The 13,764-nt window shown below is 38.7% G+C and overlaps 1 protein-coding gene across 1 annotated transcript in view; it reads right to left on the bottom strand.

The window, feature by feature from the left end:
* Positions 1–13,764, bottom strand: part of LOC117393798 (serine/threonine-protein kinase BRSK2-like) — a 68,187-nt gene that overhangs the window by 8,691 nt on the left and 45,732 nt on the right. Inside the window, exons 12-17 of the mRNA XM_055232110.1 lie at positions 13,191–13,341; positions 7,374–7,434; positions 4,186–4,381; positions 2,100–2,148; positions 1,421–1,544; positions 1,074–1,254 (exon numbers count right to left, since the gene is read on the bottom strand). Of these exons, the coding sequence (XP_055088085.1) occupies positions 1,074–1,254; positions 1,421–1,544; positions 2,100–2,148; positions 4,186–4,381; positions 7,374–7,434; positions 13,191–13,341 (762 nt within the window). The remainder of the gene's footprint in view (positions 1–1,073; positions 1,255–1,420; positions 1,545–2,099; positions 2,149–4,185; positions 4,382–7,373; positions 7,435–13,190; positions 13,342–13,764) is intronic.

Below are 13,764 nucleotides of genomic sequence, written 5' to 3'. Positions count from 1 at the left end.
TAGATAGATAGATAGATAGATAGATAGAAGGATAGATGGATAGACAGAGAGATGGATAAATAGATAGATAGATCGATAGATCGATAGATAGATAGATAGAAGGATAGATGGATAGACAGAGAGATGGATAAATAGATAGATAGATAGATAGATAGATAGATAGATAGATAGATCGATAGATAGATAGATAGATGCATAGATAGCAGGATAGATAGATAGATAGATAGATAGATAGATAGATAGATAGATAGAAGGATAGATGGATAGACAGATAGATAGATAGATAGATCGATAGATAGATAGATAGATAGATAGATGCATAGATAGCAGGATAGATAGATAGATAGATAGATAGATAGATAGATAGATAGATAGATAGATAGATAGATAGATAGATAGATAGATAGATAGATAGATAGATAGATAGATAGATAGATAGATAGATAGCAGGATAGATGGATAGACACAGAGAGACAGATAGATAGATAGATAGATAGACAGAGAGATGGATAAATAGATAGATAGATAGATAGATAGATGCATAGATAGTAGGATAGATAGATAGATAGATAGATAGATAGATAGATAGATAGACAGATAGATAGATAGATAGATAGATAGATAGATAGATAGATAGATAGATAGATAGATAGATAGATGCATAGATAGCAGGATAGATAGATAGATAGCAGGATAGATGGATAGACACAGAGAGATAGATAGATAGATAGATAGATAGATAGATAGATAGATAGATAGATAGATAGATAGATAGCAGGATAGATGGATAGACAGAGAGATGGATAGATAGATAGATAGATAGATAGATAGATAGATAGATAGATCGATAGATAGATAGATGATAGATAGACAGATGGATAGATAGATAGATAGATAGATAGATAGATAGATAGATAGATAGATAGATAGATAGATAGATAGATAGCAGGATAGATGGATAGACACAGAGAGATAGATGGATAGATAGATAGATGTTGGATGATGGATGGATAGATAGAGAGATAGATGTTGGATGATGGATGGATAGATGTTGTACTGTAGCCTATCCTCACCTGACAGCAGTGTGAAGGTGACAGAGTAGATGCCGTTGTCTTTGGTGGCTCCAGAGCTCTCGCTGTAGGTGATGTCCACCTGAAACTTTACTGGTTTCTGAAACACGGTGGGTCCAGCCGAAGACTTGTACTCGGCTCTGAAGCTGGTCTGAGAGATCACACTGTGGCTCAGGCTCGGGATCTGCACATACACATACACAGTCAAACGTTTAGACACTTTTTAAGTTGTCTTTGTGTTTCCATGATTATTTATAAACTAAGTAGTAGATTCTCACTGAAGGCATCAAAAATATGAATGGACATGGACAGACTGTAGTGTATATATAAATAAGCTAGGACTGAGTTACCGATAGAAAGGCGTGCACGATGTCGGCTTTGATGGAGCTCAGAGGCTTGTCCCTGATCACCACAAAGATCTGCTCCTCCTTCTCCAGGTTTATGAAGTTACCGAACCATGACTTCTTGGCCAACCTGCAAAGTGTAACTCAGATTAGCAACAAAACCTTTGCAAAATGTACGAGAGATTAGCAACAAGCTGCAGATAAGAGTTTAGGATTTAGGTCTATAGGCTGCGTTCATTTGACAACTTAAACCTAAAGTTTAACCTGAACTGGAGACAGGTCAGAACTCTGTGGTGGAATTTGCTGTGTAACTGTCGGATTGTACTGTATGTATGTATTTGTTGACCTGGTTTACAGTTAAAATAAACAATAACTGGCACAAAGTTCAATGTCTTTTCTGTGTCAGCATAAATCATTTTCATAATAGCTTCAGTAAGTGGTGTCATTATTCATCCCATAAGATGTATTTGTTGTCAGTTGAAAGGACAGAGTTAAGATTAATATGGCAAGTTTGTTGAGCCAATCTGAAAAATAATGAAATAGTTCAACATTTATTGGATCATAAAAAACAGAGAATCTCCCATAGAGTTCTATAGGCTCTGCACAACATCTATGATTACAACATCATCAACATCTTTTCACAGTTTGAAAATCAGATACCCAGATTTGAAAAAGCTCTACTTACTCTGGAGAGGAGTCTGGAGTCAGACTGGACATGTCCTCTTGTGTAGGAACTGTAGACAGAAACACAACCATCACAACATTAGACATGTATCGACAAAGGCAAACACAGTTAAGGCCAATGATTTGGGAAAAATATATAAGTGCAATTTTTCTGACAAACGTGATTAAATTTGTGATTTCAGACCTATTCTCAAAATTTTACTTTTCCGAGCTTTTAACAATGTTATAGTTGTTATAGTTGTTTCCTTTTCATTCACCCTCTTGAAATTGTATTTGGAGTGACTCGTGCATGTTTGAGTAATCTTTATTTTCAAGATGCCATTTTGCCGATCAATCCCTGTTTTCACCTCCACTGGTATACGCCTACTGTGATGTATTTACTTTGTTCTTCAATTTGATTTTCTTAATTGATTATACATGTAGGTATCAGCAGTGTCGCATAGTCATTTTGGCGCAAGGAAAAAAGATCCTCTACTTGCTAGTGTGACCTGCAGCTATCCATAGGAGGAGCCGACAACGTCACGGCTCTTTATAGTGATGATGTTTATGGCGACATCAGCTCCCATTGGGCACTGCAGTTTTCTAACGTGAAGTCAGTGGACTTGTTTCTTTTATTAAGTCATTTTAGATGAATATTGTGATTTAAAATGTGCAATTTAAAACATAATGATCCATGAGTGTTGTAGATTATGACTATAGAGCAGACACAAGCACAATATGTTTTCTTTAATAATATGATTCTGTTGAAAATTCACATTTGAAACACATTCAGAATAACTGACAAAAACTGAAATAAGAACTAACAAACTAATACAAGAATCACAGAACATGTTTGTATAGATGTAGACTACACAATGTGTAGCCTTTGTGATTTGCTAATTGTGTCCATTCCACTTTCGATTTGATTGTGATTAACCTTACAGCCCTAAATATAACCACCATGAGACTCTCTGCCATCCCATAATACCTCATTAGCTGCACTAAACACTGTTCTTGGCTTCATTTGCATTTGAGTTCATTTGCATTATTAGACACAGAGCATGTACTTTTCCCTCCAGGCTTAAAGAGACCAGCTTTATACACACAGCTCACAGTTCAAAAGATAATTATTCATTAGTAACTAATTAGCATAAATTTTGAAGAGATAATGGTAGATATAACCTGGTTACAAAGCCCTGGAGGTAACAGAACATACCTGCAGAGTGCAGACATTTAGCAAAATGTTATTCTAGTGTGGTGTAGTCATTTTTACACAAGTATGTGGCATTTCATTAAGACTCAGATTACAAAGTTAAAACAAGTGGAAGGAACAAAATGTTGACCTGAAATAGACCATACTATGGTGTAGCATTTTTGGTACTTGTTAATTCCAAGTATGTTTTATAAAAATGTTATAAATAATGTAAAAGTGCTGTACCAAAGTATTATTGTCATATTCATTCTTATTGTTTTTGACAGAAATCAATTAAAGCAACACCATGTTACTTTCTGGAGGTAGCTCGTCACCTCCACAATTCCATGGGAATAGAAAGTCGAAGCCGTACTTCCAAACATTCTCCACAGAGATAGATGAGTTTTATGGCTTACTGTGGGATATTATAGCCAAAGAAACAACATTTCCATGAAAACAAGCAGGAAGAGGCCCTGGTCCAGGCCAAATAAGAGTCAGGCTTGTGGAGATGCAAGCCTGCTCAGAGCAACAACGCACATTTTTCAATGCATTAAAAGCATAAAAAAACAGTTTTATTTTAGTCTATATTCTTTCTAAAAAGTAACTCAAAATTTAAGAATTTAAGGCTTTTACTTTCATAGTGAATGGAGCTCAACAGTGACCGCCCGTCCCTGGTTCCCACTGATGAAAAAAAAGCATATTAAATGTTTGAAAGCTCAGGGCTAATTTCCTACGTGTTGACCACAAAAACTATAATTTTGTTTAAAATTTGTTTCTGAAACTTTATAAAGTATAAAATATAACGTTATTTTTATAAATGTGCTGAATCTTGTGTGTTAAATGTGCTTTTAGTCCAGAGCAGACTTGAAAGTGGGCGGGACTGTTTAGCTCCATACTCTCTTCCTCCAAGTCTTACCCTGCATTTTCCGGCGGTGGAATCTCGGTGAGCCCAGGAAGCTGTTCTTGATGGAGTTGAGCCGCGTCCTCCAGGGCATGCCCCCGATGGAGGGCGAGGGCGGGGGGGTCGGGCTGGGGGTCCCGGCCGGGCTGTCCTTGGGCGTGTGCACGGGGGTCCCTTTGGGCGTGGGGAGGGGACTGCCACGCGGGGACACCTGTGGGGGGGCAGCACATTTGCCGTTGCTGTCGGGGTGGAGGTGTCTACGTCGAGGGGACATTGGTACTACGGAGGACAGGGGGATGGAGAGTTTGGGGGGTACAGTGAGAGGGGGGTGGCGTCGGACCTTCGGGCTGATCGGGGCGCATTGGGACGGGCATGGGGTGAGAGGCTGGCAGGGCGTGGATGGTTCAGATTTAGCCGCGGATGAGGTTGGAGTTGAGCTTGGGAGCGGGTTGGAACGGGTAGTTTGAAGTGGTTTCTCGGAGGGGCGGGGTTTAGCAGGTAGGGTCTGGGTGCGTGGGTGCATGAGAGGAGAGCCCATCGGTGCTCTCGGGGCGATGCCGTTGAGTCGGGGTTCACACGAAAGGGGCGACAACGGGGAGATGGGTGAGTTTGGGGAGTGGCACAGGTTTGGGGACTGGGGCGGGACGAAGAGGCGTCTGTGGGGCTGCGATTGGTCATGCAGCGTCGGCCAATGAGAGAGGAGCAGGAAGTAACACAAAAGCACAGGAAACACAGAGGAGGCGAAAGGTGGAGGTGGAGCGAGGGTGAGGTGCAAAAAAGAAAGAAAGAAAAGACATGCCATTAGCCAGTGACCAGCCAATCAGCACGCAGCAGTGGAGCCGTGGCTATCCAATCAGGACGCAACAGTGGAGCCGTGGCTATCCAATCAGGACACAGCAGTGAGGCAGTGAAGCAGTGAAGCAGTGACAGAGATGCACCAAGGAGAGGTAAATTATGAGTGCTGTCCCTTTAAATCTTATATTAAATTTAAAGTAGTAACTTATTTCATTTCTCTGTATTGTATTGTACAGTAGTATACTGGCTAGAAAAAAATTCTTCTAAAGAAGAAAAATGGGGAGCGGGCACTTGTCAATCAAATGGATGCTAGCAGGAGCAATCTCAGGTAAACAAGGTTGTCTGACTTGTCTGTTATATTCATATCTTAATTTAGGGACAAAATAGTGAAATAAAAATACCAGGATCATGTAGAAATGTGTGAAATAACTGTGAAATACGTGTGAGTCACTATTAATTAATTAAACAAGAGAGAAATGTGAGAAAATGTTAATGCCCGCATGTATAATCTGTGTGGTGAGGGGTTTTACAGCTTTAAAACATGTATAATTAATGTAAAAAATAAAGCTGACAACTTCATGGATTTTGCCTATTGCGGGTTATTTTTAGAACATAACCCCCGCGATAAAAGAGGAATCACTGTACTTCTTATTTGGAATGCAGCAGTTAGCAGGTTAGCTATGTCCATTTATATATACAGTCTATGAGTAATAACTAATACAAAAGCTACTGACCAGGTCACCTTTTTTGTCTAATCAGGCGCATTGTTACTAAGAATCATGGGAAATCTGTTCCTCACTCATGGTTTAAATCAGTTACCGGACCTTTAAATGTCCGTACATTCACTTATCTCCACTGGTGCATCCCCCTTTACAAAGTGTGTCGTTCTGGGACACAGCTCACACATGCAGCAAAAGCACAGGATGAACAGGCCTCAAGCCTCATAAATACAATAAAACAATGTCATGGTCCTTTCTCATAACAGCACAAATATACCAATATGTGGACTTTCGTTTTTTTTAAAGGTCATATATTCTGCTGAAATGGCTTTATAAAATTGTTTCCTCAACAAAACCATACCTGGAGTTGTGTTTCATTCATAAACGGTTCTCTCCAGAGCACAAACAGTCAGTAATTCATAGAGTGCTCCTCCTTGTTTTTAAAGTTCATACACATACGCAACTAACCAAATTACACAACATTTGTAGCTAGTTTTTAGCCTTATTCACGCTGCTTCTCCTCGGTGTTTTATTACATTCTCAGAAATCCCGAATAAAAGTCCAAATAACGCAGAATATAAGACCTTTAAGATTAGCAGTTAAACAGCTGTATGAGAATGTGCTGAATGAACACCAATATTATGCCTATGTCAAGTTTGATGAAGCCATTCTCTTCATCTTATGTAAAACTGCACAGTCAGGCTTTAAACTGCATACATGTGTAAGTATCAATATAATAAAATAGCTTTTTTTCATTCACATTTTTTTCTTAGATTCATTTTTATGCAAGATGCGCACATACACGCTTTTAAGAACACATATTATGCAAAACGGGCTTTTATGAATTCATGTTATGTTATCCTCTCGACAAAACATATACTTGGAGTTGCATTTTGAATTGTTTACACTTGTTTCATTAATTAATCCAAAATCATCTTTGCTGAGCCTCAAAAAAATGATCAGTTTACATTTTGCCAGTTTTGTTGCATCATAGATAAAACTCCAGATTTTTCCTATGCAGTTTTTAATCCCATAAACCATAACTGGACTCATTCTGCGCTCAAACTGTGTTCACAGCGAGCGTATGGCTCTGTTAGCATAGCATTCACAGGAGATTTGGTTATGTTCCTATGTTCCTAGCTTCAATGCCTAAATCCCTCATTGGTAATGGAGGTGTAGTTTATAAAATAGATTTCCAAATGTGGACTTTTTTTTTAAGTTAGAAAATGTGAAATACTTATCCCAAGGTGACTAAAAGCATGTTTACATGGGAATTAAAGCCACAGGAAATCATAAAATGTGTTCTTTAATATTTCTGAATTTTGCAAACAAGTTATGTTCAAGTTATGTTATATTAACGACATTTTAAAATAAACAATAGAGAGAATTTATTGTACAGTCTGCGTGAAAGGTCACAATACACACCACGTTGTAATCAGCTTAAAGCCTGCTATTTCGAATCATGAAAATGTGCATATTAACACCACAGAGACTTAAAAGGAGGGTATATGCATCTATATCTACAGTTATTGAATAAATGAGCATATGTAGGCAGTATTGTCCCTTGTTTAGTATAGTTTTCAAACCTGGCTGAACAGAGGGGAGACTGTGGGACTCAGGTAAGCTGTAAAAACTGCAGAGAGAGGAGAGCAGCGCCCCCGTGTGGAGATGGAGGGTGAGTGCACTTACCCTGGGGCTGCTCAGAGGACTGGTAGATAGGCCTGAAGATGCACCACTGATGGACCGGGACCTACACAGCAAACATAATGTCAAAGTGGTATTTATGTGTTCATGTTTATACACTGCAAAGAAAATTCTGTTAAAATGACCAGAATTGTGAATAATAATTTTGAGCTGTTTTGACTAAAGTTTAGATGCATTTACATTACACAAATTTGAATCCCGTGAGCTTTAAGTCATGTATAATGTTGTTACCTCTTCAAAAACATACCTGGAGTTGTGTTTTGTTTCATTTGTTTCATTTCATGTTTGCGTAACCCTTTATTATTAGTCCACCTTGTGATGTCATGTAGTGGAAGCTTTCAAGTTAAAAGCTACCTTTTATTTTTAGTTCAGTAGAGTTTCACAATTCTAGGAATTAAATTACCCAAATGATTCTAGTGAAGGGTTTAAAAACACAGTGGAGCACTTTCTGTATTACCACATGACATCATAAGGTGGAACAGAGTGTTTTCAGTTTGAGAGAACTAAGCCTAAATGCGCAGGGTTTGTGTGTTAAACATGTGAATGAAACAAAACACAACTCCAGGTATGTTTGTGATGAGGAAACAACATTATAACAGATCAGAAAATAGCATAATATGGGCCCTTTAAAGGTTCACAATGTCACTTTTCTGATGAAGGGAAGGCCACCTGCTTGTCTTGATGGAGATTGGTATAGCTTTGCCTGGACTATAACACAATATGGTATGTGTGATGCCACCAGGTCAAGTCACACGTGACGTCAGATCTGTTGAAAGACAACCCTGCTCACAGTAAAAATGCATGGTTTTGAGGACATTTTATTTTATATTTGATGATATTAAAATGCCAATAATGAAAGAAAAGGCTAAGTAGATTATTTTAATGAGACACTGTGAAACATTCCAGGAAAGGTAATGACATCTCTAAGGAGACTATCATATACTGGCCTCCCACCAGAAAAGTGACACCTTTACGGATTTGTTGTCATCATTCCAACAAGTTTTCTGGTTAAGAAAGTTGATGTAAAATCTCTAAATTACATTATTATGGAAATAAAATGAAGTATTGATTGAAACTACTTAAAAATACAGAAATAGCAACGTAAATATGAATGCAAACTAAATAAATATAGGCATGTATCTAAAATTCAAGTCATTTTAACTGATGAGGTGATATTTTTTGCAGTGTATGTTGAATCCATCAGGGCGTTCAGTTACAGCAGTCGAGGATGAAGTTAAGATGAGAGGTTATGGAATGGAAGAAACTAGCCTTTCACACATTTCACATTAAATATTTATATCTTAGGTCATAACACCAAAATATAACAACAATATATAGCAACAATATATATATATATACCCTGAGAGTCTGATACTCACGGTAAAAACATGCACATTTCAGGCCATTAGCAACATATTTATCATGTTCTTATGACTTTACCGATATTCCTGGTTTAGATCTGGGTTAGATATGGTTTAGTTGTGGTGTAGTCCTGGGTTAGAGTTAGTTTAGACCTGGGTTAGTTCTGGGTTAGATCAGGTTTAGTCCTGGTGTAATTCTTGGTTAGAGCTGGTTTAGACGTGGTTTAGTCCTGGATTAGACCTAGGTTCGACCTGGTTTTGTCCTGGGTTAGACCTGGGTTAGTCCTGGTTTTGTCCTGGGTTAGACCTGATTTAGTCCTGGTTTAGTCCTGGGTTAGACCTGGTTTAGTCCTGGGTTAGTCCTGGGTTAGACCTGGTTTAGTCCTGGGTTAGTCCTTGTTTGTTCTGGTTTAGTCCTGGGTTAGACCTGGTTTAATTCTGTGTAACACTTGGTTTAGTCCTGGTTTAGTGGGGCTCTGAGGTTCCTGGTTTGAAATGGTTAGCATCCATCAGAGGTCCTTTAAACCTGGTTTAGTTCTTGGTTTAGTCATGGTTTAGTCCTGGGTTAATAGTGCTAAAACCTGCTTTAGTCCAGGATTAAACCTGGTTTAGTCCTGATTTAATGCAGTTCTGAGGTGTTCCTGGATTAGTCCTGGTTTAATAATGGTTTAGTCCAGGTTCAATCCTAGTTTAGCGCTGGTTTAGTCCTGGTTTAGTTCTGGTTCAGTCCTGGATTAGCCCTGTTTAGTCCTGGTTCAGCCCTAGATCAGTCCTGGGTTAGTCCCAGTCTTCACATATATACCTCTGCTGCACTGCTTTTGACTAAAATAAACCTGTTTTACATTAACAACACTCTTGAGTCAGCATCTTTATGAGTACAGTCCCTGAGTTCATGTTCACACACGGCTCTGCTCCTGTCGGCACTATTCATCATCTCTGTTCCATTAACTGTCCACTGTGGGCGTCTGCAGTCATTCTGATGTGTAATTACCCAAAGACAATCTGGACCAGCATAAAGTGAACACAAAACACTATATCACTGTTAAAGACGCATGACAAGCACAGTGGGCTCTAAGTCAGTACATAGTCATAGTAATAGACTACAGTTTTAAAGTATCTGGCATTACTGTCAAAATACTTGCAAAGGAATTCATGTTGTCATGATACGAAAATTTCAAACTTGATTTTGATACAAGTGAATAGACTCAATACCAGTTCTGATACCATGATGATAATAAAAACACTCTTTTCTTTAGACAATATATTCCCATGTGGCCTTATATCTGTGTACCTCAGTGGTCCAGGTGGGTTCCATAGTGGTCCATGGTCCATTTATACTATTTTAGGATTGATACCTGCTCAAATGAGTATCTAGTTCCGATACAAGTTTTAGATTTTCAATACTTTTGACAACCCTAAAAGAAGTTGCTAACAATTTACTTTGTTATTTGTGACACCAACAACTTGGAGGAGAGTGTAACCGTCCTCTGCAACAAAACGTGTGGACAAAACAATCAAAAGTGACAGACTGATAAACATGACCTATGCTGCTGGTGACACCCCAGAGACAGCAGCAGTGTAGCAGTGTGGGGGAGAGGTGAGCCATTTCTATTGTTGGTGTTATACCATTTGTTTCAGTTTAAAATTACTGTCTTGAGGCAGTAAGTACTCAATGCAATATTACATTTTTAAAAAGTAACTAGTAATGGGAAACAGATAACTTTTTCAAAATACCTTCTTCACCTCGGGTGACAACTTTACATATATGTAAAGTGTTTGACAGAATACTTGCGATTCCAGGTCTTAATTTGATTCCCAAACACATTGCCCTTTCTATTTATTTTTGTGGGTTAAAGATTTGGAAAAAATGTTTGCAGATGTGGCAACCATCTGTTCAAACTGTTCTTCCCCACACTCATGACTCCTGTCCACTAGTGAGTACGGATTTACGCTTCAGGCCTTGTGTAATTCTGTAGCCAAGGGAGAAGCAAATTGGCAGATTTGAATCTTTTTATTTAGAATAAAATAAACCCAAAAGGGCCATCTATGTTATGAAATACCCTCAGTATGCCAGATAATGTCATCCAAGGTATAACAGCATATACTAGTGCCTACTCAAATAACTAATCGTTTCTGTGGCACAAGCGTTTCCATTATAACGGACTTAAAATAATATTTCCCTATTGGACATTTGGAACAGGCTCTATTAGCAGCATTAGACAGACAAGTGAGGCAGTGGACATGCTTAGGGTCAGAACAGCACACATAGAAACAGTGAGACAGTGAAAGTAGCCCACAGTGAGAATGAATGGGTGCTGGATTAGAATGAGATGGACATGAACCGGCGCTCACAGGCCCATAGGTGGCAGTACCTCTCCTCCTTGCTGCAGTTAGCGTTTGTGATATCCAAGCTTTTACTGAAAACGGATTTGCTAAAAAAGTGAATGAAAAGAAACAAGAGGCAAAGAGGCAAGAGACAGAGAGAAAGAGAGCACAAAGTCAGGAGGAATCTACCCAGCATGCAACAGTACCGCAGGATGAGTCAGCAGCGCTTACACACACACATGCTAACGTCAGGGAAAACAATAGAAACTGGTGCTACTGGGTTAGGTACGGATCAGGCATGCAAAGAATTAGCAAAGAGTTAGTGAGGTGGGCATGCAGGCTACAGAGAGCTAGCAGGAGTGCATAACGCGTGAATGTGGCGCTACAACTATGATTAACCATGCTAGCAGCGTAAATAGAACTTTTAATTAGTTTTTATTTCATGTATAGTCAGCTCCATATATGTTGAGTTTTGTTGTTTTATCTGATAACAATAACATATTAAATATTATACTAAAAAGGTTTATAAAGAGAGGCCCAGATTTGAATGGTAGGCTATTCACATAAAGGCTTAGAAATAACAGCATACAATACAATATATAACATTACTGCACTGTTTACATCTTTAAAGGTGCAATATGTAACATTCAATCTTATCCATCTCCAGGGAGACAAGCAGGCCAAGTTACAGGTCAGATCAGTGGAGAGGTGACCAAGCTCACAGTAAGAATGCATGTTTTATAAGGTATGGTGGAGTAATAAAAACACATTTAATGCCATACTGTGGAACATTTCAAGCAAAGAAATAACATCTGTATGGAAACAAGCACATGCTGGAACCCCCACCAGAAAAGTCACATGGTGCACCTTTAAAAATTTGTGAACATCATGTTTTCATATCCAGTGTTGCCAGGTGTACTCATAGTTGCATATTTCAATGCAATTACACTCTGGTAACGCTACACAAAATATTACAGATGTTTTATATCGTTCCTAATTAGCAAAACAAGGATTTCAGACAAATTAATTAACTAAATTAAATAACTAAATGAATTCTGGTTCACATTCAGGAAGCCTTATTCTTTTCACCATCATGCTACAAACTTTAAGTCCAGACTCCATAACAGACATGCATTCACTGTTAAAGGGACACTTCAGCTGTTCCATTTTTAGATTAAATAATTTTAAAAATCCCATGATAAAATACTTAAAACTACTGCAGCAAAAAGCTGTGGTATCCCTTTAACATGCATAACGTCCTTATGTTCCCAACGTTTTACAAGCAAATCTTGACCAAAAAACTAAATATAGAACATTTTCAATTTCATTTCGCACAATAGAACGGTCTGCGCACATGCCGTACAATCTATCCACATTTCCTCCTCTACAAACTGAAACAGTCTAAGAAAACTAAAAAAAGGCTCAGAATTTCAGATGGCAACATCTTAAGTTGGATCAATACATTTTAAAGCTGTAATTAGACTGGCTGACACCCCCCTCTCCCATTCTCATATACTTGAACAAAGCCCAGGTGAGGGGAGGGGGTAGACACCAGGTGAGGAAAGGGGGACAGGTTTCACATCTGCCATCTACTGGTAACAAAAAATTCAACAAACTTGCAGATGGTAGCTTTAAGTAATTAATATTAAGTTTAATTTTAACTTTCAGGACAGGTTTGAAAAGAGACAGCATCCTACACGGTTGCATCAGTTGCAACAGTTGCTTCCTTCCAACAAAATGCTTTTAAGTTGTTCAGGCAATATCAGTCAAGTTTTCCTCACAAATACCTGCTTGAAACACTGTACACAATTTTTATCTTGCTCCTGTACAGATACATTATATAAGCAGCTCTTGAGGTCAAAATCAGATGTGTGCTGTCTACATCTAATCATGAAGTGTTTTATTGTCCAATAATCAGGTATAGAATAGAATACAATAGCATGTACTTGTTCGCTTTACCGTGAAGGTAACTCCACTCGGGTCTCTGAGAATTGTGAAACGCACTAAAATAAAACTAAAATAAAAGTATTGCTGTAAATAATTAGGATTAGCATCTGAATGCATAGGGTAAGTGAGGAATATTCTGTCCTTTACGTAGCTGAGATATCCTCCTTACCTCTGCCCATGATTGGCCATGTCAAGCGCCCGTCGGACTGGCACTGGAGACCCGCCCTCCGTCACTGTCAGCACCTCCATGGACTTTCTCTCCGGGCGCCGTTTCCCATGGCGACTCAGCATCGGCGAATCCACACGCTTTCTGGGCGGGTCTGCTGGGGTCACACGGAGGTCAACCATAGTGTACATGACAGTCTAACTTATACATTTTGTGTTTAAATGCGCTCGAGTTTCCCAGTTATGAGCCTTATCCTGGTTATGACAGTTTTCATATCCCTGTATACATGCGCAATTGGAGTATCCTGGATATTTAGAGTGGCAACTATGGCAAAGATATGGCAAAGAGCTAAACCTGTTAGCAGCTTCGCTAATTTAAGGCTTTTATGCATGTTGTAACAACACAGAGCAACACAGCCACAGAAGTTAGCCTGATGCTAAAAGATGATTGTATTAAACAGTAGACTGCTTTACTTTGTTTATAGGTATAAATATTGCAACTTAAAAAGTCCTGGGAGAAGTTTGAGTCATTTTGGGAAAGTTTCTGCTCCTACCTTATTTGTTACGTCAGTTTGCAC

The sequence above is a fragment of the Periophthalmus magnuspinnatus genome, chromosome 3, assembly GCF_009829125.3.
Source record: "Periophthalmus magnuspinnatus isolate fPerMag1 chromosome 3, fPerMag1.2.pri, whole genome shotgun sequence".
NCBI lineage: Eukaryota > Metazoa > Chordata > Actinopteri > Gobiiformes > Gobiidae > Periophthalmus > Periophthalmus magnuspinnatus.
This window is presented reverse-complemented; position numbering and strand designations above follow the sequence as displayed.